Source organism: Molothrus ater, chromosome 2, assembly GCF_012460135.2.
Source record: "Molothrus ater isolate BHLD 08-10-18 breed brown headed cowbird chromosome 2, BPBGC_Mater_1.1, whole genome shotgun sequence".
NCBI classification, from domain to species: domain Eukaryota; kingdom Metazoa; phylum Chordata; class Aves; order Passeriformes; family Icteridae; genus Molothrus; species Molothrus ater.
The window spans coordinates 7907486-7934957 of record NC_050479.2 but is presented as its reverse complement, the minus strand read 5'-3'; the positions used below and the strand labels follow the sequence as shown (position 1 = coordinate 7934957).

Below are 27472 nucleotides of genomic sequence, written 5' to 3'. Positions count from 1 at the left end.
TGGATGAATGCTTTCCAAGTGTGGTTTCACCTGAGCCATTAAATGAGCAGTTCTGTTCCTTTGCTGTAGTGATACCTCTGTAGGTGCAGCTTTTAAAGGTATTATTGGCCTTTTTTGTAGCTTTATTTATTGAAATGCTGCTCAGTTCTTGTCCCTAACTCTTAAATTCCTGTCCATCATTTCTTGTGATTCTTTCTTACAGAGTTTTTCACTCTGGATTGCAAGGATCATTTTTATATTCAGTATTTTTGTATTCTCTTGGAATCAAATCCCTTCACTTGCCATGATGGTTGTTTACCTCCTGTTTTTACCCACACCTGCTGTCCTGCTGTTTGCTACTGCAAGTAAAAATCCCCAAAAAACCCCACATTTGCCAGGCAGCCTGGAGCCTTTCACAGTGCAGTAGCAGCAGCCACAGCCTTGACCCTGGTGGGCTTTGTCATCTCTTAAAACTTCTCATTTATGTGGGATAGGAAAGCTTTGTGCTACTGATGGCAGTCTAGAATTCTAATAGCTTGTAGCTTACTGGTTTTCTTTGGTTGGTTGTTGTTTGGGGTATTTTTTCCCTTCATTTTCTATATTGAAGCATTACTCTACAGGTGAATAAAAGCAGTAGGTTTTGCTGGAATCTACTCTGGAAAAGAAGGTGGATTGAAAAGTTGGACACTTAATATACTTGATTGTATTTAAATATCTGGTAGGTGCTTTAAAGTCCTCAGAAGGTCTTCTGGAAGCAAATTCCAAAGCTTAGAAATGTGAAGATTAGTTCTTCAGGACTTACTGATACTCACCAATTCTATCTGCCTGCCCTGTGCGTGACTGGGGACAGGTGAAACAGCAGAAATTGGAATATTTTGCTGAAGGGAGAGGTCATGCTGTGTGAAATCCCTGGGGAGCTGGAGCTGTGCTTTGCCTGGCCCCACACACCCCTGCTGAGCCTTTGTGTGAGACCTGTCCTGAGCCTCGGGGCTCCCTCGCACCAGGAGCTGCTCCGAGCAGCAGCTTCAGACTAAGTAGCATGTAAAGCATTTTCTACTCTTCTTCTCTAAGATCTGTACCAAGTCTAATCCTCTGAGCAGATAAAGGCAGGGAGGGGGCTGAGTGAGGGCCTTCACAAGCTGCTTCTGTGAATCCTTTCTACCTCTTGTTCGTTGCTGGGAGCGGCTCCGGCTGTGCAGGAGCTGCCCTGGGCCAGGTGAGGTGCACAAATACCTGGTGGGGCTGTTTGCTGGGCAGGCACTGCAGTCCTGCCTCCCTGGGGATAAATGGAATTGTTTGGGGTACCTGTCTTTGCATCCAGGTGAAGGATCTGGCATTTTTCAGGGGGCACCGTGAGGACTCTCAAACATTTCTCCTCCCATGTGAAGTAGCATCAAATCCTCTCACAATTAATGTTCAAATTACGCAGCAGTCGCAGGGAGGGACTTGGTTTTCCAGCTGTGTTGGTGAGGGTTTAGAAAGGGAGATGTGGGAATGTGAAAAGCCAGGATTCTGCAGATCAACCCAGGTGTTAATCTAGAACATAAAAATGTTACTGATTGCTACTGTGGTTGTGTGTAAGACTGAAATGCTGAAAGAGAACTGTAACCCTCCCACTCGGAGTCTGAGAGAGACCTGGCATTGGCATTCTGAACACTTCTGCAACCTGAACCAAAAACCTGCTGTGGGAATGTAGACTTACCATAGAGCTGTGGAAGAAAACTTCAATCGTGTCACTTCTCTCGGTCTTCAGAGCAGTCAACATGGTTTTGATGTAGGTTTTAGATTATGTATATATAAATCTGATTGAAGTACCAACAGCAAACCATAAATAAAATGTGGACTTAATTGAAGAACGGGCTAGTGGAGGCCTCTTGTGTTGAATTTATTAAAATACAATATAACCAAGTTGGTGGAGGAGACTCGCTGTGATGAAGACAGGGAAATAAAGCTGGAGTTGAGCCAGGTTTGCTGCTGCCTCTGCACCTCCTGTAGCACCCACAGAGTGGCTGGATGGTGCTGTGGTGGCTGGAGATGAGCTGGGAACACTCCTGGCATCACCTTCGTGCCTGAGAGGGCCAGAGGCTCTGGCAGTGGCAGCTGCTGCAGGGACAGTGTCCTGTCACATTCCAGGCCAAGAGGAGCTGGTGCAGCTGCTGGGGAGCTGCTGTGACCCCGGGGCCTGCCACGTGCCCCTTGCTTTGCTCTGCCAGAGCCAAGGGCCATCTCCCAAAGAAATGTGAGGTGGGTCCAGTGGAGAGCTACTGGAAACCTCTGGTTCCCCAAGTTTGCTCTTGAAGATATGCAAATGAAAGTGGAAAACAGTGGCAGATTTCTGGGAATTTGTGGTACTAACATGAAATAAAAAAAGAACAATTTAAAAAGGACATTATGGAAGCAGGTGACACAAAAGGTTCCAGCTTGGCATGAGAAGAACTTCTTTCCAGTGAAGGTGGCAGAGCTCTGGAACAGCTGTGGAGTCTCCCTCTCTGGAGACATTCCAGACCCACCTGGATGCATCCCGTGTCACCTGCTCCAGGTGACCCTGCCTTGGCAGGGGGATGGACTGGGTGCTCTCCAGGGGTCCCTCCAACCCTGACACTTCTGTGATTCTGTAACACCTGAGTTTGTCCTTGGCTGTTTAGTCGATGTCGCCCATCTGAGTGGACATGAGTGTGAATTCTCTGGACATCAGCATGGTGGCAAAACTGAGAATTTAGGGTACACTCTGGATGTATCCCAACAGATCATTGGGGGTGGGGGGGTTGCTGTAAACTGGGAGAAGAAAGCTTTTGATGAATACAGCAAAAATGTAAAACAACTCCCACGAATGTTTCTGTTCTCACATTTCTCACTGAGAATTTGTTAATGCCACAGGACAAAAAAAGCCATTTTTAATTTAACCTCTGTGGAGGCTGTAAAGATTTATTGATCACCTGACTCCCTGCAACCTTTTAGAATTTGGGCTCCTGTGGTTTTTACATTAGCTGAAAACACAGCCCGAAGCATTTCCCTTGGATTTGATAGATACTTACCTGGGAACTTCAGCATAACAGTCAGGATCATTATCTTGCTGCTGGAGCTTGTTTCCTTCTCTTCTTTTTGCAGAAACTCCCTGTATGGGTTTGCTCTGGCCTTTTTTCACCTCACACTGTTTCCTTGCATCTCCCTCTGCAGTTCTTCCCTGCCTGCACCAGTGTGTAGCAGGCTGTGGGTCCTGCAGAGCTGCTCCCCTGTGATTTCTCAGGGCTGGGCAGTCAGGCTGGGAGTGGAGCTGTGGAAAGCCCCGGGGCAGTGACCTCTGTCACCGGCTGGGGTTCCATGTACAAATCACAATCGGGACGGGGCTGCTGTGGAACTGCCTTGAGCTGGTTCATTTTCCAGCATCACTCTCATTCCATGGTTGTGACAATGGGAAGATGCCATCAGCTCACATCCCAGGCAGCAGACAAAGACTTAATGTTACAATTTACTTTATAAGTTTTCTGACCAATCACACAGAGCAAAAGCACATTGACAGTAGCTCTATCCAAGCACTATAAGCACACGTACCTTTGGTTAAAACAATGCCTGCTTATTTCAAATACAATACCTGCTTGTAAGCCTTAAAACAGAGTGCACAGAGCTCCATTATTAAGCTTCAAACTTCCTAATATCTTGCTAGATAAACTTTTCTGTAGCTTAGGGAGTTATTCTAGACAAGCATTAATACACAGACCATTGTTCCATTTGTCCTTGCTTTTCTACTTTTAAATAATTTTTCTGCTGACCAATCTCATGGCTACTGCTTAGCTCCAATCACAGTTCTGCTGTCTCTGATGCCTGCCTTTTGCAGCTTTCCCAAAACCCTCTGATTTTGTGGATTCCCACAACATTGGGGTGAAGTGACCCTCCCTACTGCTTCCATGACCCTCCCTACTCTTCTACGGGGGTGTTGGCAGGGGACAGTGATGTTAACGTGGGTTCTCTTACCGGGAAGGAATTTGTGATACCTGTTCATGTTTAGGTAGCACTTGGTTCTTCTCAACACACCCTTAAAAAAGTGTAAAGAAAATGCTATTTGCCCTTTCAGTAGATGGAAATTTAAGGCCCTTCTAAAGGAAGGCCTTAGGGCTTCACTGGTACGTATCTTTATTTTTGTTTTTATTCTTTTTTCTTTCAGCAGGCAAAGTCATATACTGGAAATTACTCTGAGAATTCTGCAGGAACACTAAAATCTTTCTTTAAAACAGTTTGCTTCATTTCACGATTTCTGTAACTGTGCTAATCTTTATGTGAGGGGATTTAATAATATAATAATAATCCCAATTGTTTTACTAACGAGCATGGCTTTGGTTTTTAAGTTTGACTGTATCCATAGTAGCTCATGTCTTCTGTGCAGTATTGGGGTTGGGACTGAGATGCTCCTCCATGAAGTGAAGTGCCCTGGGTATAAACCATACAAGCCAATTGACTGGGTATTCTGTCATGCTGCTAAAACAGTTGGTTTGAGCGGGAGGTTGCTGATTATGATACACAATTAAACCATAATTACAACACATTACATAATTACTCCCACAGCAGGGGGGTTGGAACTAGATGATCTTCCAGGTCCTTTCAGCCCCAAACCAGCCTGTGATTCCATACAACGAGCAGTGGGGGTAGAAAAAGGGCAGGACCACAGAAGCAGCCGTGTGCCTTTCTACTTTTTATTGTCTTCATTTATATTTGAAAGTGTTTTTGTGTTGGAGCTGCCTCAGTGGAGCCCCTCCCACCTCAGGGCCAGGTTTGTGCTCAGCAGCTCCTCAGCTCCTGCTGCTCTGCCCTGTCCCTGCCTGGTTGATTTCTCACTTCTGCAGTGGAGATTCCAAGGGAGCTCTGCCCTGCTCAGCTGAACCTGAGCCTGGTGCTCAGCCCACGCAGAGGACAGGGGCTGGCTTAACTTCAGCCCCGTTTGCATTTTCTGTTCAGGGCTTTCGCAGATCCTCCCAGCCTGAAGTTAAGCTTGTTAGGAACTCACCTGTATATTTTTATTGGTATTTTTAAGATTCTTACTGCATTGTTAATTGTCTTAAACTCCCCTGTTGTATAAACTGCTGGAGTTCACCTCTATTCTACAGCTTAAATTAGACCTTTAGTTTAGAAAATACATTTCAGTTCACCTAAATTTTTCATTGAAGGTTGGTTTCTTTAGAGCCTTTCATTGTTTGTTATTTGCTTTATCTTACTCCCTCTTCCCTCATGTTTCTTTTCACAGACTTTAGCACTGGAGCTGTTGGGGCTGGAGGAGCATTTTGCCCCTTGAGTCTTCTGGTCATTTGCCAGGATCACAGTGGCTTTTCCAAGTTCCATGTTCACGTTGGTAACAGGAGACTGCACTGGAATAGTGGCTGCAACTGGAGTTTGGTGAAGGGAGAAAAATCTTTGAGATCCTCATACTACTGTGTGAATTTAGAGACTTCTGGCATTGCAGCCTGTATGTTTACATTAAATGTGTTTGGAGCTGCATTAAACCCTGTAATATGGTACTAATTTATTTTTGATAATTTGTATTAATTACTCCATACTGATGGATTTGGTGCACTGACCCTGTGGCTGTGAACACTGGTGGGCACTATCAGAGCCTGGAATAGCAGTAGAGGCAGCCAAGGATCAGTAACCATCTCCCTCCTCCCAAAAAAATATATGGGGTCAACAGACCCAAACCTGGTTGGAAACCATGATTTTCTGTGAGTCCTTTAGGGGCATTTAATGCAAATTCTTGTGGAACATTAAATACTTCATCTGCTTTTCTGATGGTGTTTGGGAGGAGTGTTGCACTGTGGGCCCTGTCAGGAGAGCAGAGGAACCCAAGAGCTTCTGAGCTCATGGCAAGAACAGATGTTAACTTCAGCCTTTGATGGAATCGGAGCAATATAAACAAATAAAACTTGCTCTTGCTTTTTCTCCCCAGTGGGCTCTGATGCCTTTCTCCAAGGTGTGGCTTGGACTTTTTAAATCACTTTTCCCTCCCCAGACAGACATGGGCAGCTCCAGTACTGGATTTGTGGGTGAGTGTAGAAATGACTTTTCCCACTTTGCATTCCACTGGATTCCCATCAGTGCAAGTCATTCCCATACAGGGAAGCCTGGTCCTTGGCTTAGACCCCTCCAGCACAGCCAGAGCTGCTGAGATCAACAGGAGCCCTGGCTTGGAGTGTGCTCAGACATGAAGCTGAGCCCCATCTGCTTTCAGTGATTTTTCTCTCCTAAGGCCAGTCCAGCAAAGCTGTGAAGCCATTTTGCACTAAACCTCATTACTTTTCTCATTCCCTTACAGAAGCTGGCTTTTCACAGGACAGCTGTTCTTAGGACACATTAGTGCTACTGCCCATGTTACTGCAGCACCTTGGAATGTCCCATCATGACCAACCTGCCAAGGGGAGATGTTTGAAGCTGTCTGCCCTTCCCACAAACTGGTGAGTAGAGGGAGCAGTCTGTGTAACACCTTGAATTTCTGGCACCTTTCATCTGGCTTGAGCCTCACAGCTCCAAAAGGAAGCTCAAACCTTGCAGTGAGAACAGCTGAAATATTCCCAAGTTTGCAACTCTCAAGCTTCCCCCATCACTGAAAGATGAAAATGGAAAACCATTATGTTAGGTTATGATTTTCAGCCGATTCCCAAATTTAACCACGGATTACTTGATTGCTTCGTCAGGCCTCAGCTTCCACAGAACCAGGCCAACATGAACACCACACCAGGGCACAAGAGCACCCACAGCAGTGTAACTCCAGCCTGCAGGAGCAGCTTACAGACTGCAAGTGCTGCCTGAGAGAATCCCTGCAAGGGGAAAAACCCCGAATCTCCACTCCCAGCTTCCGGTACTGAACACGATCCCAGTTTTACCCCCACTGCAGCAGCAGACACCACGGAGTGCACGCGAGCTGTGTTGTACAGATTTATTGGGTGGCCCCCAGGGTGGGAGCTCAGTTCTCCTTCTCCTGCACAGTCTTGGTGCCCCGCAGCCGGCCCGTGCGGCGCGCGGCGATCAGCCCCACCTTGCGTCCCGCGGGAGCGTCCCTGCGGATGGTCGAGGGCTTCCCGATGTGCTGGTGGTTGCCTCCTCCGAAGGGATGCTCCACAGGCTGCCCAGGGGGGAAGCAAGACAGCAATGTAACCACAGAAACCGGTGCTCAACAGAAATCAACAGGTTCAAGGGGACAAAGTAACTACTTCACTCTTCATGTGGTGCAGCCGCCACGGAGCGCTGCTAACTCACCCTGTGGCTGCACATTGATCTGGAAAGTTTCCCTCCCAGATACATGCCAGGCTCCTCCCAATATCCCACAAAGCTTCCCTGAACGGTCAGAGGGGACAGGGATGACTGCAGCCAGACTCACGTTCATGGCCACACCACGGACACGTGGCCAGCAGTTCCTCTTGGCCTTGTACTTGTGGTAGGCACGGCCGGCCTTCAGGATGGGCTTGTCAATACGGCCTCCACCAGCCACGATTCCTGCAGGGAAGGGCAGGAATGGTCACACTCAAACAGAGCACACACCAGCACCACAGAAAGCCAACACCAACGCTGACATCAGAGCCGAGCTACAGCCTTCTTTCTGATCCAATACACATGGATTGAGCTTTCTTTCTAAAGCACTGCCAGTTTTACTGCTACGATTTCCTGAGCAACGTTAAGCTTTTCAAGTGAAGTACGAATTGAAAGAGCTCAGGGGACTGTGAAGAACTTTGAGGTCAAACATCTACTTGTTTCATGACTTACTGAGTCAATTTTACTGGATTAACACACCAGATTACTCATTTTGGTGTCTTCCATGCAGAGGCAGGCAAGTGTCACCAGCAGCCATCTCAGCTGTCAGTCAGGTGCACAACAAACCTGGTGCAGCCTCTGCTTCTTGGCAGTGGTTTTGTCATTCCCTGTCAGACCCCCCAGAGCACTCCACCCACCTGACACCACCAATAGGCTCCTTCAGTGCACCAGAAGCAGGAAATCAAAATGCCATTTCCCATATAAGTCCTTCCCCAAGAAGTGCAGCTTTTACAGGCTGAACAATTCCTGAGGACAATGAGCATCTACTTTTCTGTCCTCTCACTAGGTCAAACCTCCAAATTTAGGTTAGCAACATGCAACAGTAATGCAGGTGTAAAATGCAAGCCAGGCCCCTGAGCACAGACGGTCCAGCCTGCACATGACACTATTTTCAAGGTGGTTATTAAAAGCGGGGCCTTGTCTGGAAGATTCAGTGACAAGCAGCCAGTGACAAGTTCACAGTGATTGCTCCTCACCCACAACAGCTCTGTTTGCAGAAGAAATGACTTTCTTGGAGCCTGAGGGCAGCTTCACTCTGGTTTTCTTGGTCTCGGGGTTGTGGGAGATGACGGTGGCGTAGTTCCCGGAGGCGCGCGCCAGCTTCCCGCGGTCACCCGGCTTCTCCTCCAGGCAGCACACGATGGTGCCCTCGGGCATGGTGCCCACAGGCAGGACATTCCCGATGTTCAGCTGGGCTGCAAAGAGCAGGAGAGCAGCCACAGCTTCACTGGGAGCCCTGGGCTGGGGTTACAGCCCTGCTGAACACGGGAGGGCTGCAGCAGCAGGGGCGTGCACTCCAGCATCCCAAACTCCAGGAGCTGGGACACCCTGCCCAGCCCCAGCCCTGCCCAAAGCCCAGCTCAGCCCTGCCCCAGCCCCACCCCATCCCCAGCCCCTGCCCCTGCCCAGCCCAGCCCACCTTTCTTGCCGCAGTAGACGAACTGGCCGGTGTGGATGCCCTCGGCGGCGATGAAGAGCTCCGTGCGTTTCTTGAAGCGGTACGGGTCGCGGAAGGCGATCTTGGCCAGCGGCGCGCCCCGCCCGGGGTCGTGGATGATGTCCTGTGGGGATGCAGAGCTGCTCTAGGGCAGGACACAGCCCCTGCCCCCCTGTGAGGGTGAGAGGCCCTGGCACAGACTGCCCAGAGAAGCTGTGGGTGCCCCCGGATCCCTGGAAGTGCTCACAGCCAGGCTGGATGGGGCTTGGAGCAAGCTGGGATAGTGGAAGGTGCCCCTGCCCACGGCAGGGGATTGGAACTGGATGAGCTTGAAGGTCCCTTCCAGCCCACATCATTCACTGATCACAGGATAATGCCTGTGTAGGTGTGCTGCTTGGAGCTAATCCTGCCTGAACAGTTTTATTCCTGACATTCTGCAGGAACCCAGTCTCTCCATATAAGAAATCCTCTTGCACTTTGCCCAACCAACCACCTTTGGGCAGGACAAGCTGGGCACAGGCAGAGACTTCTCCCTGTGTTTCCTTGGGATTGAAGCATTTCTAACAATCAGCTAAAATTAAGTTTTTAAAGCTCCTAAATAAGGAAGCACAACTTGTTGTTTCTTTCACACTTGAAAAAACATGGCCATTCTGCTCCTGATGCACACTGGGACTCAGATACCCAACCATGCATTTACAGACTCTGACACATCTCTAAGATGTGTTTGTCTTTTAGGATAGCTCACAAACTGTTGGTGTCCATTGCTGACATTTTTTCAGCCCAGTTGGCCAAATCCCCTGTATAGACCAAGTTCAAGTCAAACCCTGCTACCCATCTCCTATCATCACTGCAGTTAGGTGAGAGTGAAGAAAATTCTCTCTACAATCTGAACATGACCGTGCTGTAAAACACTGAAGGGCTGTTCAGAGCATCCAGCCAGCAGCGCTGATGGCACTCCACAGTCCCTGACACCCAAAAAAGTCTCTGCAGCACCCCTGAACCACTATCACACCCCAAGTACAGGTACTGCCTTGCTCCTGCTGCTCAAGACCAAAATGATGGGTATCACTTGGCATTTACAAAAATTTTGATTTTTTTTTTTTTAATGCGCAATTAACTACATGGGAGACTCCCCAGCCACGTTTCCTGAGGCACAGAGAATTCTTAGGCAACATAAAACCACGCTGGTACTGCTACTCTTAGAAAAGCTCCAGCAGAAACCCTACTGCTGACCAAGGATGCCCCCTCTGCTGCGATCTTCTCATAAACCTACCAGAGTTGAACTTTTCAGGGAATATGATCTATATAAGAGCAGAGAAACCTGGACCGGACCAGACGGGATAAGGCCCAGCCAGAGGGCCGCGGGCAGTGCTGGCAGCGCAGGGGGAGCGGGGCTCGGCCCCGGGGACGCGGTGCCCGAAGTCCCCGAGCAGCGGAGCGGGGCCCGCCCGTACCTTGACGATGCCCTTGATGTAGCCGTGCCGCTCGGCGAAGTCCACGGCGCGCAGCTTGGCCGGGCCCTTCCTGTGCTTCACGTGGGCGCGGAACACGGAGCCCGCGCCTTTCCTCTGCCCGCGGATGACGCGGCCCATGGCGCCCTGCGGGGACACGGGGACAGCTCAGCGACACCCGCGGCACGCTCAGCGGCACCCCGGCCCTGCTCCATCCCCGCCCTGCCCCTTCCCGCGGCCGCCCGGGCGCGGATGGCGGCGGATCGGGATCGGGATCGCGGCCGGCCCGTTCCTACCTCACTCCGGCCTCCCGGGGAAAGAAGGAAGGGCTGACGTCACGGGCGCGCCGAGGCTCTTCCGGCGCGGTGGCGTCACGCAGGAAGGGGCGGAGCTCCGGCGTTCCCTCATCTCCTCCGGGCCCGGGACAGCGGGAGAGCCCCGGGATGGGATGGGGTGGGTACGGGGGGCAATGGGCACGGACAGACCGGAGCGCTCCGGGATCCCGACAGGAAGGGGCAGCCCTGCGCGGGGCCGGAGTTTGGGTGCGGCCGTGCAATGCAAGTCAGGACATTTACTGCACAAAGGAACACAAGTAAAAGCGACGCACGCGGAATTGTCCCGGTTCCCACAGCGTGATTTTACAGCGTTAAAGGCAGCGACAGACAAAGCCCCGTCTGAGACACTCCAGCATGCCTTTCTGTGGATAATATAAACAAAACCTGTCGATTATATAAGTAGAGAATGGATAGTTAAAAATATTCCCTAGCAGGGATTGCTGTCTCCGAGGGAGGCCCCGCGGGGACCGGGGCTGTTTCCCCTCGCTCCAGACCCGCAGGTCCCGGTCCAGGCGGGAGCCGGGGCAGTTCCCGGCCCGGGGCAGTTCCCAGCAGTGCCATCCCGGGTGTGAAAAATGCCAGTCACTTGTTTTTAAAATTTTAAAAGTTTAATAGTAATAAAATAGTTATAAAATAGTATAATTAGAGTAATAAAAATTTGAACAATTTGGATTAGGACAATACGAGACAATAAAAACAAAAAGTTATGGACAATCCGGGTACCCCTTTCTGGGCAAAATAAGCCCGAAAAAGGACCCACGTTAACAGAGGATTAACCCTTAAAAGCAATAGCCTGTTGCATATTCATACACCTCATACATGATGCATAAATTCCATTCAAACAAAGGATTCTGTCTGGTCAGTGTCAGCTTCTTCCTCTGAATCCTAACGGTGTCTTCAGGACTGAGCAAGGTGGGAAGAACTCGATAAGAGAGCAATAAATTCTCTTTCTCTGAAAGATTTAGGTGTCCTGTGGCTGCTATCTTGGTGCCAGTCCCTTCTTTAAAAAAAGTATCTTACATAGCATAGTTTCTATTTTAACATTGTTATAACCTAAAACTATATTTAACACACTACTTAAGAAAATTAATACAGCATTACTTTCTAACATAACACATATAATATTCATTTTAATATTTGCAAAAAGCCAATCATAAAATGCGCATTTTTCACAGCGGAGCAGTTGCCAGCAGTTTCCATCCCGGTGTTCCAGGACCCGTTTCTCTGTGTCCTTAAAACGCTCCTCCATACACTGTGAGGGGCCAGGGAGGAACGGGGGCAGAGGGGGCTCCACTCTTCCAGGGCTTTCCTCACACAATCACAGATTGGATTATGCAGGAAAAGATCTCTGAGTCCAACCTGTGACTGAACACCACTGTGTCACCCAGACCATGAGTGCCTCCTGAGTGCCACATCCAGGATCACCTCCGTGTCACCCAGACCAGGTCACTGAGTGCCACATCCAGCCTTTCCTTAACACACCTCCAGGGGCAGGGACTGCACCACCTCCCGGGCAGCCCATTCCAATTCATTCCATTCTCCCGTGAAGAAATCCTTCCTGCTGTCCAACCTAATCCTCCCCTGACAGTGCTCTCCTCCATCCCTGGTTACCTGGGAGAAGAGACCAGTCCCCACCTGGCTGCACCTTCCCTGTCAGGGAGCTGCAGAGAGCAATAAGGTCACCCCTGAGCCTCCTTTTCTCCAGCCTAAACATCCCCAGCTCCCTCAGCCTCTCCCGACAGGACTTGTGTTCCAGACCCTTCCCCAGCTCTGTTCCCTTCTCTGGGCTCTCTCTTGCCCCTCAAAGTCCCTCCTGAACTGAGGGGCCCAGAACTGGACACAGCACTTGAGGTGTGGCCTCACCAGCACCCAGCACAGGGGGAGAGGCATTTAGTTTAAACCTAAATGATCTCCTAAAACTAGGAGATCCCAAGGCTGCTGTCCTGGGATCTCACATTAACAACCAGAGACCCCCAGCTAAGAGCTGCCATGCCAAATCCTTCCCCAAAGGGCTGGACCAAAGGTGCAGTTTGTTAGGAGGAGGCTCCAGCCATCACAGGCACAGCTGGATCTGTAATAGTCAGATTACAATCAACTGCATTGTGCAGTTTAAGAGCTGTAGGGTTTGGGTGAAGAAGTAACTGAGGATAAAACCCCAGCAGGTGCTTTAAGCTGACTTTGCCAGATTTTAATCAATATTAATTCGGGCATAATTGAGAGACAGAGCAAAGCAGAGGTAATCATCTCAGTGTTCCTAATCAACTTGTGGTTTGCCTGGAAGGGGAAATTAAAAGTGTTTTAACACCAGATTTTCTGCATCAGAGGCCACTTTTCCAGAACAGGTCACTGCCAGTGACCCAATTCACTGAAGATGGACTATTTAACCTTATTTGACTCATTGAAAATTAGGAAAAGCTCATCAGCCCCACACATGCCATTGCTCCTCTCCTGCAGCTGAAGAACCTACCCATCCACCACGTCTGGACAGAGGAGCTTCCCCACCACAGTCTTCCTGGGGCTGGTGGAACTCACCCTCCTGTAAGATGCAAAACCCCTTGATGCCAAGGGCTCAGAGCTGGGATCCTTGTCGGATCCAGCCCAGGTAAAAGGATTAGCATGGCCAGGAGTCCACCCCGCCCATCTGCTGGAGGTCACTGTCCCTCACATAGACAGTGTGACAGCTGGCCCCATGTGACAGCTCAGTGCACCATGGCAAAGTGCCACTCACTTGGGCTTACACTGAGTTTATGTTCACGCTCAGTGGGAACATCTCAAGACTTTGATTTATGGCTCCTGTGGCAGCAGGAGTCTGGTTAACTTTTGCTACTAAATAAAACAAGAGACAGATCTCTAAGGAACTAGATAGGAACCTGAATTTCCAAAAAATGCCCAGAAACCCAGCAAATTACATTGGTCACTCCTCTTTCATGTAAGTCCTTTCCTTAGTAAGGACTTTGTAAGAGGTAGTTGTGTAATGATTTAGTACACTCATCAGTTTCATTATCCTCTATCAACTGTGCTTTGTTTTAATTTTATTGTTATTTAATTTGTGGTGCAGTGCTGTCATCATCTGTGAAGCTGCAGCCTCTTGATTCTGTTGTGGGCTTGGGCAGCTGCAACCCTGCCCAGGTACTGCTGCAGCACAGAGGGATCATCCCTAACTCCTCCCTGCCAGCTTTTGGGTGCCCTGAATATGGGCAGAAATGTCTGTTCCAGAAGAGTGTGAAGAGCTCTGAGTTCATCATCATCACATCAGAGGCTGTTTCAGCCTTTCCTCCCAGTAGTGCTGAGGGGTTGTCACCTATTTGTGTCACCACAGGCTGTGTTTATGCACACCTCAGGATCAGAGCATGCTGCTGCCCAGGGCCCCAGGGCTGGTATCATCCAAGCTGACTCTTGAGTACTTTTCCATCAGAGAAAACCAGGAGGAGGCTGGGAATAGTATGCATCTAGGTCTCTATGCACTCAAGATTCCTTAGGATGCACACATGAATGCAAAACCCTGAAAGCCTCCAAGTTTTCCAGCCTAGGTGGCATTAAGAAATCAGAGAAGAAATGCAAAGAGATGACAGAACTGCATTAATGATGATGTAATTTTATACCTGATTTCTTCTTTTATAAGAGACAACATTAATTAACACTTTCATCATCAAGGAATAACAACATTGTATTTACCTGGCCCATCCAAGCACAGACTGAGCTCAAAACAAAGTTAATTATTTACTTTAGCTGTGCTTTCAGAATTAATGGAGCCAAAGAAATGCAAGCAAGTGGTTTACATTGGATGGTAATTAGATAATACTGCCCAGCTTTGTCAGAACAGTGTGGCTGTGTTGTGCCCCAAGAATCTCAGTGACAAAGAAATACAAGTGTGGAGCACTACCAGAGATCATAATTCTCTTTAACTCTGAGGACTGGAGGTGATGCTGTGGTTTGAAAGGAGGCCCCCGGCCCTGGGCTGATGTCATCTCCCAGATCCAATCTGTGGGATATTTCTCAGCATGAGGAGGAGGTGGCAGTGCCAGAGTTCCAGCAGGACAAGCCCATGCTGGGCAAGACAGTGTGAGCCAGGGGCTGCTGACAGCGGAACAAAAGCAATGCAGGTGTTCCCTGGCACTGCCACCATCTGCACTGCTGTGCAGCAGCTGCTTTCATGCAGCTTTCAGCCCTGAGATTTTTGCCTTCAGGACATCCTTTCTGGCAGCTGTATCCTGCTTTTGGCTGGAATAGAGTTAATTTTCTTCCCAGTAGCTGGTAGAGGGCTGCGTTTTGGATTCAGCATGAGAACAACGTTCATAGCAACACCTAAACCATCAGTGTGTTAAGCAGTGCTTACTCTAAATCCAGGACCTTGCAGTGCCTCGTGCTCTGCCAGTGAGGGAGCATGGCCAGGACAGCTGCCCCAAGCTGGCCAAAGGGATATTCCTCACCACAGAGTGTGGTGTCCACATGAACTGGGGCTGACCATGGCTCAGGGACAGGCTGGGCAATGGTCAGGGGGGTGAGCAGCTGTACTGTGCATCACTTGTCCCTCGTGGGCTTTAGTCATCTCTTTTTCCTATTATTATTGTTGTTATTTTTTACTTTATTTCAAGTATTGAACTGTTCTCATCTCAACCCATGAGTTTTGCCTTTTTTCAGCTCCCCTCCCCATCCCACGGAAGGGGGAGGTGGGTGAGTGAGCGAGCAGCTGCTGGTACTTAGTTGCCATCTGGGATTAAACAACAAGAAGCTGCTTTGCTTTAAGACATGACAGCCTTTACCAGTCTCACTGCCTCTCTGCCAGGAGTTCCAGCTGGTGGGACGAGGAGCAGAGGCAGGGCCACCATCCTGGAATTCTCTGGCCAAAGCCTATTTTTCCACCAGCACTCAGGCTGTGCTGGAGCTGGGAGAGTTTGCTTATCTCCCTGAGGATTCTCCAAGCCTGGAGCAAGCACAGGGTTGTCTGCTGACCCAGACACATCCTGCACATCTGCACAGATCAGGGGTCTGGGGCTCTCAGGAAGCCCTGGCCTCTTGTGCCTCCCAGGCACAGGAATCCAGATGGAAGTCTGATGGTGCTAGGCAAAATAGGGTGTGCTTCCAAAGCACGGCTGCAGCACATCACAGCCTCATATTTTGGAAGCAGCTTCATCCTTTGGCTGCTTCAACTCCAACTGTGAGCTGAGCTGGCTGAGTCATGGCCCCACATCCTGATTCCAGGGCAGTGACACTCAGCAGCGGGGAAGCACCCACACTGCTGGGCAAGGCCAGGTCTTCTGTCTCCACAGCCACTTCCATGGGCTGGAGCCCATCCCTCAAGCATCTCCCCTGGCTGGCAAATTTGCTGTGATAATAGAGAAAGGATAAAAACAACTCCCCTGATTCTGGAAGGGCTTTGGCAGAGCCGTGGGTGCACCCACATCAATGCACGGTGGGAACAAGTCAAGGGTGTGTTGCCTTAATTAATCCTTTCATGACAGTCATAAGCTAATTTGCTGAAGGTTAATTGCACTGTAAATAGCAAAAGGGGTGGTGTTCTGCTTGCAACAGATGGCAGCACCAAGAAATTTTGATGAGATGGCTGTTTGGAAAAGGGGAAGAAACAGCGAGGTTTCTCTAGGACCCTGCCTTGAAAGGGAACTGAGGAGAGAAGCCCTTAACTCTGTGCATCTTTTGAAAGGGGAGGAAATAAAGAATGGCTGTAAGTGTTTCCTCTCTGGGAATGGTATGCTACTAGGAATACAATCCTGATCTCCTTTAGGTGGGCACTTACCTCTGTTTATGGTTTTAGTGACCTCTCGGGGGCTTTTCCTGGGATTAGGAACTGACACATGGCCTGCTGCCAACCTGCAGCGTCACAGCTCCAGTCTGCAAAAATAACACACCTGCTAATCCCAGCAAACACCCTCGGGGAGATCCTCTTACTGCTGCTCCAGAGCAGGCACAGGGCAGTCACCTGCTGCCACATGGCAAGGGAGGGGCCACAGACAGGAGCAAAAGGGGCAAAGCCTCATCTCCTGTTCTGCATCCAGAAAAACTCCTTGGACTCCAAGGAAACGTGTTCTGTACCTAAAAGCCAAGGAGCCCTTTGTGGGGACCCCCTTGCAGCAGCCTCCCATAGCACCCTCAGCATCCTGGCAGGGTACAGGCCACTCAGCACTCCTGGCTTTCCAGAGAGAAAAATCCCTCTCCAGAGGCACCACAGGCCTCTGTTCCACTGACAGCTCCCAAAATAAACACCTTTGCTCTCCCCAGAGGAATTTCTCCTGAAAGGATCAGCTTCTGTTTGCTGTCTTGAAAGAAACAGTCTCCCTCAACTGTACCAAGTTCCCTAGTCTGTCTCATTCCTAAACCCTGGAGGGAGTTCCAGGGAAATTACTTGAGTTTTCCCTTCTGCTCTCGCATGAAGCAGAGGTCTCATGACAACCACTTCATCATAATTGCAGCTCTCCTCTAAACTGCCCTGTAAATAGAGCACAGGGTGACCTGGAAGGAAACCATGCTCTTCACAGGGTTTCCTGTGCAGATTGTAATTTGCAAGGCAAGGATTTAGGTAGAAGAATCCTTGCCAAGTCCCCAGCCTGCAGGCTCAGCCCGTGTTCCCTTTTGAGTTATTGTACACCTGGTAACCCCTGGCTTTGGCAATGCCCCTGGAACTCCCTGGGCTTGCAGAGGTGTGGCGAAGCCTTAGCCCGGGGGCACAAGAGGCTGTGCCAGGGCAGGGCTTACCCCAGAAGCACGGGATAAAATCGGGGCAGTGTGCAGAGGGAAAAGGCCATTTCGGTGTCTGTGCCTTGTGCCCAGAGGGAGCTGCCGCCTGCTGCCCAGCCCGGCTCCAGCACGGAATGGCTCGGCCGCTTTCCTGTTATCCCAGCAATGACAGTCCGGGTTCCTGGGAGAGGGGGGACTCAGAGCTGGAAATTCCCAATCACAACGAAGCAATTTGCACTTCACAGACGGGTTTAGCACTGCTCATTAATTAGGTTCTGGTGACCTCTAGAGGCCCTGAGCCCAAAGCACCTGATTTCTGCGGGTCTTTCCCGAAACAATGAGCACGAGAATTCTGCTTTATTTTAGTTTCAAACCAAGATTCACTTTAGCCTTAGCGAGGAAGGCATTGAAGAACAGTAATTGATTTTTATTCTTTTCTTGTTGTTCTTTTCCTCCCACTAAACGTGGGAGCCTCAAAGCCTGCACAGTAACTGTTGTAAATATTCATATTTTAAAAAGAAATTTGCTTTGTGTATCATCGGTAAGAGAGGAACTACTTCTCTCCTGTATCTCCAAGGATATATTAATCTAATCAGTGATCTTGGAAAAACTGCCCACCTCTCTGGTGAGATAATCCCATTGCTTACAAGTGTCTAAATTGTGTGGGGTTAAGATCCAGGATTGCAGAACACTGCCTTTTGTGCACGAGTCCTTGCAAGGCAGAGCTCAAACCCTGTGCTGGCTGTCTCAGGCTGGAGCATGACCATCTTTTCTGAAAAATATTCTCACTGCAAGCAGGGGAAAATTGACAATCCCCCAGATTCAGGGCCAAGCAACACTGTATGTAGGAAAATTACCTTCTGCCTGTATTGTAAAATAACAATCAAATTGCCTGCAGGGAAGAGTGATGCAAGAAAATGGGTAAGAAAATAAATGGTTTTTTACTCATACATCTGGATCAACTTATTTTTTTTCCTAATGAGATAAACAACAGGGGCAGCTGATGGAGAAGGGGAGAAATCCACTGAGCCAATTTTCTGTCCTCTTGAGCAGCTGAGATACAGGATTGAAACCAAACCAAGGAACTAAGAGGATTGGAAGGAGAGATGGAAGAGGAGTGAGACCCTGGCCAGAGAGACATTGGAGAGTTAACTGAGAGAGGCTGAAAGCCTTGGAGAAGCTTAGCAAGAAACAGAAAATCTGGAGGAGGTGAAACATATCTGCAGCAATGCACAACTCTTCAGCAAACTTGCATGGATGTGTGGGAGACCTCCTAAAGATTTCTAATTTAAGAGCACCCAGCTGTACTTCCAGATTTAGCTATTAGCTGGTTTTCCTACGCAACAACCCCCCCAGGAAAAAAAAAAAAAAAAGGTTTTTCTCCTGGCCTTTCCTAAAGGACCTCCTGCCAACACTTTAATGGCAATATTTGTTTGGTGACAACATTCCTGGAGGCTACAGCCAGGGCAGTTTGTGCATCCATCTTAGTAACCAAACACAATAGCACAGGATTCTCTCTTGCTTGATAGATGTCTGTGTTCTCACAAGACAGGGAAAAAGTGTATGTTTTGGTAATAATTTGTTGTTGTTGTTTTCTTAGGGCATAATGATGGATAAGGTTTTTGAAAAAAAGAAGATGTAATTATTTTCTTGGGGAGTGTTTTCTTTTTCATATTCTCTTGCTTTGTTCTTCTCCTTTGCTGGGTAGGCAATAGAGCTAAAAGGATTTCATGCCTCAAAACAGAAAGGAATTCTGAGCTACTGAGAGGAATTAAAAATGGAGGAAGGGAGAAAGGTTTAAAAATGGATTTTAAAAGAATTTTTATTCAGACTGTGTAAAAACTCTTCTGAGATTGATTGAATCAAAACTCCTGAGAAACACATGGGAGAAAAGCTCAATTTGTTAAAGACCTGCACTCTCCTCTATCTTCTAAGTGCAGCCTACAAAACTAATTTGATTTTGTTGGTCCTCCGAGAAGTCCTTTAGCAAGAGAAGGCTGGGGGGGGGGGGGTGGGGAACCTCTCTTTTTTGATATTTGTGAGATAAAAAGAAACCCAAGCTCTAAGGCCACTTGCATAAGCTTTGTAAAGCTCTCTGAATTAAAACAGAAAAAGCATTTCTTTTGTAGTTGCCAAGAAATGCTGGCTCCATAGAGTGCACAAGCGTGTTTAATTTACACAGGTTTGTTGGCTGGATACTTTTGATCAATAGTATCACAGTGCTAATCAGAAAATGACAGGTACTTTTCATGTGGACTTTTTCTGGGTAAAACTTTTGAACTTTTCTAATCTCTCAACTGAAAACGAGGACAAAATATTGCTCCTACCTTGCCTCCAAATAGTGGTTTTCCTTCCTTTTTTTCAGAGATAAGAAAAAGAATAAAAGGAAGGAGGTGAGAAGGAAAACAAACATGAAATGGGAAAATAGAGAAGTAAAATTCCTCCTCCCTCCAAGTAACTGTCAGGGTTTTTTTCCATTAAATATGCCATTACATTTAGGATTTCCATTTCCAAATGGGAAAAAAATGCGACTGGCTCCAAATATAAGAACAATGCTTGGGGGCAGGCCTAAAGTGAGCAATAAATCAGAGCAGAAAATGTTTTGCTTGGGGAACACATCGTGATTAGATCATAAATAATCCTCTTTTCTTCTATACGCACCATAAAGTAAACACAGCTGTGAGCAGGGGCAGATGCTGGGGCACAGCCACGTTTGTTTGCACACACAGAGCACTCAGCCCCTTCTCCCAGGGCAGCTCAGGAGGAAGGGCTGTGGCACAGGGGATGAAATGGTGTCAGCTGAAAACCTCCTTCAACCACAGCAGCAGAGCCAGGCAAGCAGGGAGATGTCACCAGGAGGAAGCAGCCCCTTGGCAGCAGGAAACTTAATGCTGTTTATTTCTTGGTAATCGTGGCATGTTACAATGGCAGTGACAAAATATTTGTTTTTTTGTGGCAGGATCACATAATGGAGGAGGCTGTGCTGAGAGAGAGGCCTGCCAGGGTGTCCTCCCAGTTCTCAAGTATAAGGTTCATTTTCTCCATTTGGGGCCCTGTTGCTGGCCTTGCAGAGTTTGCACTCTCAACAGTCATGGTGGTACTTCTTCTTCTTCTTCTTCTTGTTCTTCTTGTTCTTGTTCTTCTTCTTCTTACTATTATTATTATTATTATTATTATTATTATTATTATTATTATTCCTTGTCCATCTGAACATTTCCTTAGTAATTTTTAGCACTTAGAAGTGAAAGGGTTTTTTCCCTGAAAGACCCCTGAGGAAAGGCACCTTCAGTGTCTCCAGCGATGCTTCCAAAATGCAGCACAGGTGATTCTGGGGTGACAGACACAAGTGGGAGCAATGCTGGGACAACTGCTTTTCCTACCAGACCTGAGGAAATTTCCAAGATTAAACCAATTAAATTCAGAGCTAGTCTGAGGTATCTGGAGGGGTCCTGTGTGGGCCAAAGCTCTTTTGCAGGGAGAAAAGCAAATCCATCCATCCACCTTCCAGCAGAACTTGCTGGGATCTGTGTGGCAATTTCCTCCCTCTCAGATCTTCCAGTGAATTTTTCCATGACAGGGATAATCCAAGCTAATCACTTCCATTTGACCCAGTTTAATCACCACCTTCCCCAAATGGAGTTAATAGGCACTTAATTCTAAACAAGTGAGGAGGATGATTCATAAAAGAGCTTGGAAAAATCACTCTTCTGTTCCTAACACACTCTTTTCTTTCTTTTTTTTCCCCTTTTAATTTGTTACCCAGAGTTGGTAACTTCTGAGGCCTAAACCACAATACATCTTGAGCTCACTAAGCTAAAAATACTGACTCACCAATCACAGCATACTAATGAATCCTCCACAGGAAAACTAATCTGTCATTTCCCTTCCCACAGGAACATGCACAAGTGGTTAAATAGCTAAAGATTTTGTACAGCCTCTCTGCCTGTGCCATTGTACACTGAGATCTTGATTCAGGTACTGGAGGCACACATTTCCTTTCTTTCAAGAATTAGTTTTTGGCATATTATTCCATGTCTGTCATTCTGCAGCAGCACTAATTTTAATTTTGCTTTGCAAGTATGACAGCATTCATAGAGTCTCTGATTTTGGGATGGTTCTGGGTTTATTCTTTCAGAGACATGTCAGGAAGCAGTGGGAGCAGGGGGCTGTGCACAGCAGATGGGCAGTGCCCTCCCTGCCATGCTCCAGAGCCAGAAGCTGCTGGGATGGGGGTCCCAGATTGGGCTCCTAAGGGCTATTATGCACTCAGGGCCCTGGAAACCCCCCAGCAGGGCAGCAGTGCTGTCCAATTAAAGCCAAAAACTGCTTATAGGTGTAGGCTATTCTGTGTTCTCATAAATTCACCTTTGCCACATCCTCTTGAAATCTGTAAGCAGAGATTTTCTTTTTCATGACTGCTTATTTTTTATTCAATTGCTTGTTTGGTTAGAGTTCAAATGTGGATCTTTGAAATTGTCTTCACTGATTGGAAAAATCTCCCATGCAGTGATTGGGGTCCTAGTGGATTTACACAGCAACAACCTCAGTTGGCTGTAGTCTTCTCATCTCTCACTGATGACACCTTCACCCTCTCTGCCTCCAACACCAAGGCTGTCCTTCCACTGAGGAAAGCACCTTGGATCATCTGTGGTGGTGTGCATTTGCTCAGTGTGGCCATGGGATCTGCAGTGAGTGGGATCTGGTGATCACACAGGTATCCCACCAGGAGGGCTTCCCTCGTGCCCCAGCCAGAGGCAGCAATCACAGAAGGGCTGCCAGTCCTCAGTCTTCCTATTGAGTAATTCCTGGCTTCCTGCTATTGAAAACATGTCATTCATGGCAATGTGGTGGTTTCAGGCACAGTCTCAAATAGCAGATGTTTATCTTACCAGCTCAAGACCTCTTGTGAGACACTCCTGTCTTCCTCCAGGCCAGCAGGAGTGAGAGTGAAGGATTTGGGGGCAGCTCAGTACTTGTGCTGGCTGTGCATTCTTGCTGGGGGCCCTTTGCCAAGGAAAGGGAAACAGTTGAGTTGCAGGGCTGGGCTCTGATTGATGTCGATCCTGAAAAACAACTATTTAATAAACAAACAAACAGCCAAACAAGGCATGATATCCCCAGGAGCGCTGTTAGCAGGGAAGTGGGGTTGCCTGCAGAGCCTCACTGCCATCTAGCATGTGAGCCTGGTCTATATTTAGCCCTTTGAAACTTTCCAGATAAGAATTCTCTTGATGTGAACTGAAACCTTTGACCACCACCAAATACACAGCAAGGCTCCGTGTCCCCGGACAGCCCTCATAGTTTGTGACTGAATCATCGGGTTCCCAGCGCTAACACCCAGGCTGCAGCAGCCCCAGCACACAGGAGGCAAACGGAACACGTGTTGCTTCAAACCTGACAAAGCAACACTGGGATTTAGGTCAGGCACAGCAAACAGGAGTTACTTGTACGCTGCACCTGGCTCCCGTTCAGCCACAGCAGAGCCTGATGAATTCTCACCAGCCCAGACATGCAAAGCGGCATCTGCTTCTCCCCTCTGCACAGCGAGTCCTGCCCTGCCCCACACACCAAGGCAGCCTGGCCCTGGGGGGCAGGCACAGCCGTGCTGCTCCTGCCCTGAGTGGGAAAAGCACCAAGCACTCGTCTTTAAGATTTTAAACGTTTAATAGTAATAAAATGGTTATAAAAATGGTAATGCAATTAGAGTAATAATAATTTGGACAATTTGGATTAGGACAATATGAGATAATAGAAACAAAGAGTTACCTGGGTACCCCTTTCTGGGCAGCATAACCCTGAAAAAGGACACACGTTAACAGATGATTAACCTTTAAAAGCAATAACCTGTTGCATATTCATACACCTCATACATGATGCATAAATTCCATTCAAACAAAGGATTCTGTCTGGTCATCCTCAGCTTCTTCCTCTTTATCCTAACAGCATTATCCTGCCTGAGTGAGGCGGGAAGAAGTTCGTTTCTCCTGATAATGGAGCAATAAATTCTCTTTCTCTGAAAGATTTAGGTGTCCTGTGGCTGCTATCTCAGTGTGAGTCCTTTCTTTAGAAAAAAAAAAAGTATCTTACATAGCATAGTTTCTATTTTAACATTTTGTTATAACCTGAAACCATATTTAACACATAACTTAAGAGAATTAATACAGCATTACCTTCTAACACAACACATATAATATTCATTTTAATATTTGCAAAAAGCCAATCATGAGATATGCATTTTTCACACTGAGCACAGGCTGCTCAGGTCACTGCTGGCACAAGGCAGTGCCCTGCAGCCCCTCAGCTGTGGCACAGAGCAGGCAGCAGACACTGCTCCAGCTGCACATCCCAACCTGCCCAGGCTGCTCCCCCTGCACGGCTGTGACCAGTGCTCTGCTGGATATCACCCCTTCTGATGCACTGCCAGGACTCACAGGGCATTCAGCCTCCACCTGAGGATGCTGAATTCACCTTTCACCCCACTGGTCTTTTAGCCCTTGTCTCTCACCTCACTGTTCCTTCATCCCTTCCCTTTTTTCCCCTGGCTGCTGTCACTTCCTGGTGGTAGAAGCAGGCTTTAATTTCCATTCCAGAATTGGCAGCGGTTTTTAACTCTGGATTTGTAGAGGCTTCAGATTCTAGTACCTTAACTCCTTGTTCACTGGTTGTTGGAGTTGAATTTTGTCCTTTCTTATCTTTTGGCCCATCTCAAGACCCGGAGGATTCCACACCTTAGTGCAGCTTACTTTGCATTAACAAAGCTATGGACAAATAGTAATAACCTTTCAGTTAATAGAAGTGTTATTATTCCACAATACATGCATGGTTACACATTCATAGAGATTATATTTGCTTATATTTTATATACAAAATAGAGAATTACAGATATCACACATAAAATATGACTAATTTAGCCATAAAGAATTTCTTGGCTTTGCCAATTCCTGATGGAAAAGAGATTCAATCAAGCTGAGACTGTAGTAACCTCACCTACAAATTTAAGACTGACTTGGTGGTAGGAGATTACTTTTTATGGGATCACTTGGGATTAGGTAGCATCTTGAATATATTGTCAGGCTGTACCAGAAACCAATTTAGCATGGCTCTATTTGTTCTTCAGCTTCTACTCAAAGTTTAACTTGTGCATGCCTCAATCTTGAAATTATTTTAAATGTTCTATTAAAAACATACGAGAGCGAGCACAGTCGACCGCAGATTGACTTTTCTGAGATGTGTCCTGAGTGCTGGGATTCCTGAGCAGCTTCCAGGCTGTTCTGAGGGAAACACAAAGCTCCTGTCTACAGCACCCATCCTCCTTGGCCTCTGCATCTGTGTGGTCTGCAAAGCCAAGATCACAGAATGCAATCACTCTGGTCTTCCCAATTGTTCTCTGCTCTTTGCTTTAAAGCAGTTAAATAGTGGGGGTTTTCTTCACATTTCTAATTCTGTGTTGGTTCTCAAATGCTTGGGCATCCCCTCCTTGGCAGCCAGAGTAACTTCCCAGCCCTGGCATTTTCGGTGCATGTCTGGAATTCTGGCTTGGAGCAGAGAATTTGGACCCTAATGGTCCTTGTATGCTGTAAATGTTGATTTGGACATAATTGCTTCTTGTCTTTTCTCCATAAATTGTGTATTTGTATCAAATCCTGATGGATATTTTTCGTGCAGGTTCCATGGATTTTGGCTTTTTTAAAAAGTATTTAGAAGTGGGACTCTGAGTTCTTCATTAGGCAGTGCATTGTCTGTACAGTTGCCATACATTAAAGGAACTGGAATAACAGTGATGCAATATCCAGTTTCACCCAAATGAGGTCATTGAGCAGGATCCAGGTCTGTATCCACAGAAGGCAAACACAGTATTTAAACAGAAACAAAGCCTTCAATTTATTCATTATTTACTGATTGCTGCCATGCTGCTTAGTGCTACATAAACATTCCCTGCCCCGGGTTATTAATACTACCAGGCACAAGCAGGTCCAAGGCTCAAAACACCTAACAGGAGATATTCCCCCAACAAGAGCTTTAAGGACAAGTTAAAAGGACAAGGTATCCGTAGAGGAATCCTGTTAATGAAATTTCAGGCTTCAAAAATAGCTGTGTGTTCCAGTAAGAAGAAATTCACATTTGAGGACCCAGCTCTCTACCCATCCCATAGAACTGCCCCTCACTCACTGTTGCTGTAACACAATTCTGCCCTGCTGAGTGTGTGAGTGATGCCAGTCTGGCCTTTTCTTTGTATGATAAGGAACATCCACCCCTCCAACAAATATGGAGAACTAGTAGGAGATCAGATTTTGGGGCTTATACTGCATAATGATTCCATAATTAGGGGGAATGAGAAGGTTCTGGCCTTCAGACTGCACAGCTCTGGAAAGGCTGGGGAGTCACATGCAGGTCCCCAGCATATGTGACCAGTAAAATGGAAAATGGTGGGCAGTAAAATGGAAAATGTTGCTCTAGAGGAATGAAAGGACCGTTCAAGGGCATGTCTTTAACTCTCATAGAAGGACTAAGGGAGACAAGCTATTTGGAGGCACACATCAGAAGAAAAAGGAGCATTTTACTTCAAGATAACTTAAATGCATTATAAATTCTTGAGAAAGGCTGGAAAAATTGTTCTTAAACACATCAGGTTGAAATAACCCCAAAGTATACAATTCCTTGATGAAAACATCAATGAGCATTAAGAAAACTGTGTATGCATGCTTAGGTCAGTGAAGGTTACATCTTATGTAAGGCCATTTAAAAGACAGAGCTCTCACAAGAATTACAAATTATTTGGGGCCCATGAAAATCATCCTGGTTTCAATTACAACATTAAAGACAAATCCACAAAGTTGTAAGTTCTGCTGGCATGGCAAGCAACCATTATAAATCTGGACAAGGGATCACACAGAAATTGTAAGTAATGACTGTGAGAGATTTCAGTACTAGCTATTTTTGTCTTTAGAAATGTTTTTCATTTCAAAAAGTCATTAGCACTTGTGCTCAGCCAAAACTTGCTCATAAGACTAAGCAGGATTTCTTAACATAAACTGTCCTTAAAAGGACACTGTCAGCTTCCCACTAGCCTGTTTTTAGGAAGAATTTTAAAGATGTTTCAGTACATGAATCCCTGGGGTGATGCCTGTCCTTTTATCACAGTACTTTACCTTTCTCTCTGGTGCTTTACCTTGCCCTTTTGCAGCATCAAAGACACCATATGAACTCAGGGAACCAAAAAATAGGGAGGTGAAACTGAGAGCCTGGAAAGCACTGTAAAAAGCTGAAAACAAGCCAGAGGAGCTAAACAAAGAACTGAAAAGGTGTATCTCCTTTTATTAATTTTAGGTTCCAGATATTGTTTGGAAAAGAGACAAAAAATGTCAGGTAGCGATGTCCCTGTATTTTAAAGTTTCATTACAGCCAATACTGCAATTAAAAAGTGGAAATCTGGACAAAATTTAAAATTCTCTTCTGATATTAAGATGACTTTGAAAAAAAAAAATTAAAAGACAAAGAAATCAGCCAAAGCAAGAGTTCAGCACATTTTAGAACAGGCATACAACAGAGTTCCTGTATCCTGAAATTTGTTATGTAAATCATAACCAATGATACAAACCAGACATTTGTTATGTATATCATGATCCAATGTCATGATGGAGGTGATAGCTCAGTGGGTACGGAGGGGCAGACTGGGAGAGGAGTCCCTCAGATCCTCAGACAAGAGTTACACAACTCTTCACTGCATTTTATTATATTGCATTTGTGTCAGCAGCCCTGTCCTGCCAGTGGGATTTGTACAGCTGGGACTTCCTCTTGCTGAGACCCTAAATGACAGCAACAAAAATCTTTGATAAGGCTGGCACTGTGAGGCTGGGGCCTGAGCTGGTGGAACAATGGAGCGGTTGAACAGGATGGAAAGTTCTCTAAGGCTAAAGGTCTAGAGTTTAAACCACACTGATTCTGCCAGGTTTATCTCAGTACTACTCATTTAATCAGTACCACTCAGCAGAAAACTCCCTTGACTTTCTGATTCTAGCTGTACTGTCATTTGGCCTGGAGTGTGACTGGGATAACTGTGTGTTTATGCAACTTTTGGTGATGACTTCTTGAGAAGTTATTTGCAAAGACGGAAAAACCCTAACTCTTCCTGCTCATTGGAATAGTCTAGATGCCAGAAATTTTGTGACTGACTAGACAGAAACTCGTACAACTGGACCTGTACAATAAGAAGTATCAACTATTTTCATGCGCTGATAAATAGGAATTCACACCATTAAAATACCAGCCAAGAATCAGTTCCAATG

General features: G+C 47.0%; 1 protein-coding gene across 1 annotated transcript; it reads right to left on the bottom strand.

Moving 5' to 3' along the window:
- Positions 1–6884: 6884 nt before the first annotated feature.
- On the bottom strand, positions 6885–10529 carry RPL8 (ribosomal protein L8). The gene is made up of 6 exons (XM_036406567.1): positions 10455–10529; positions 10162–10305; positions 8690–8831; positions 8247–8465; positions 7340–7455; positions 6885–7084 (listed from the first exon to the last, which is right to left on the bottom strand). Exons 2-6 carry the CDS (start codon positions 10297–10299, stop codon positions 6926–6928), a joined length of 774 nt encoding a protein of 257 aa, XP_036262460.1. The 5' UTR covers positions 10300–10305; positions 10455–10529; the 3' UTR covers positions 6885–6925.
- Between the last annotated feature and the right edge of the window lie 16943 nt (positions 10530–27472).

Excerpts from the sequence above, each read along its gene's own strand:
- RPL8 (XM_036406567.1), bottom strand. The coding sequence starts at position 10,299 with ATGGGCCGCGTCATCCGCGGGCAGAGGAAAGGCGCGGGCTCCGTGTTC. Across the intron at positions 8,832-10,161 it reads ACATCAAGGGCATCGTCAAG|GACATCATCCACGACCCCGG; the intron begins GTACGGGCGGGC and ends GCATCCCCACAG. Across the intron at positions 8,466-8,689 it reads CGTCTACTGCGGCAAGAAAG|CCCAGCTGAACATCGGGAAT; the intron begins GTGGGCTGGGCT and ends TGCTCTTTGCAG.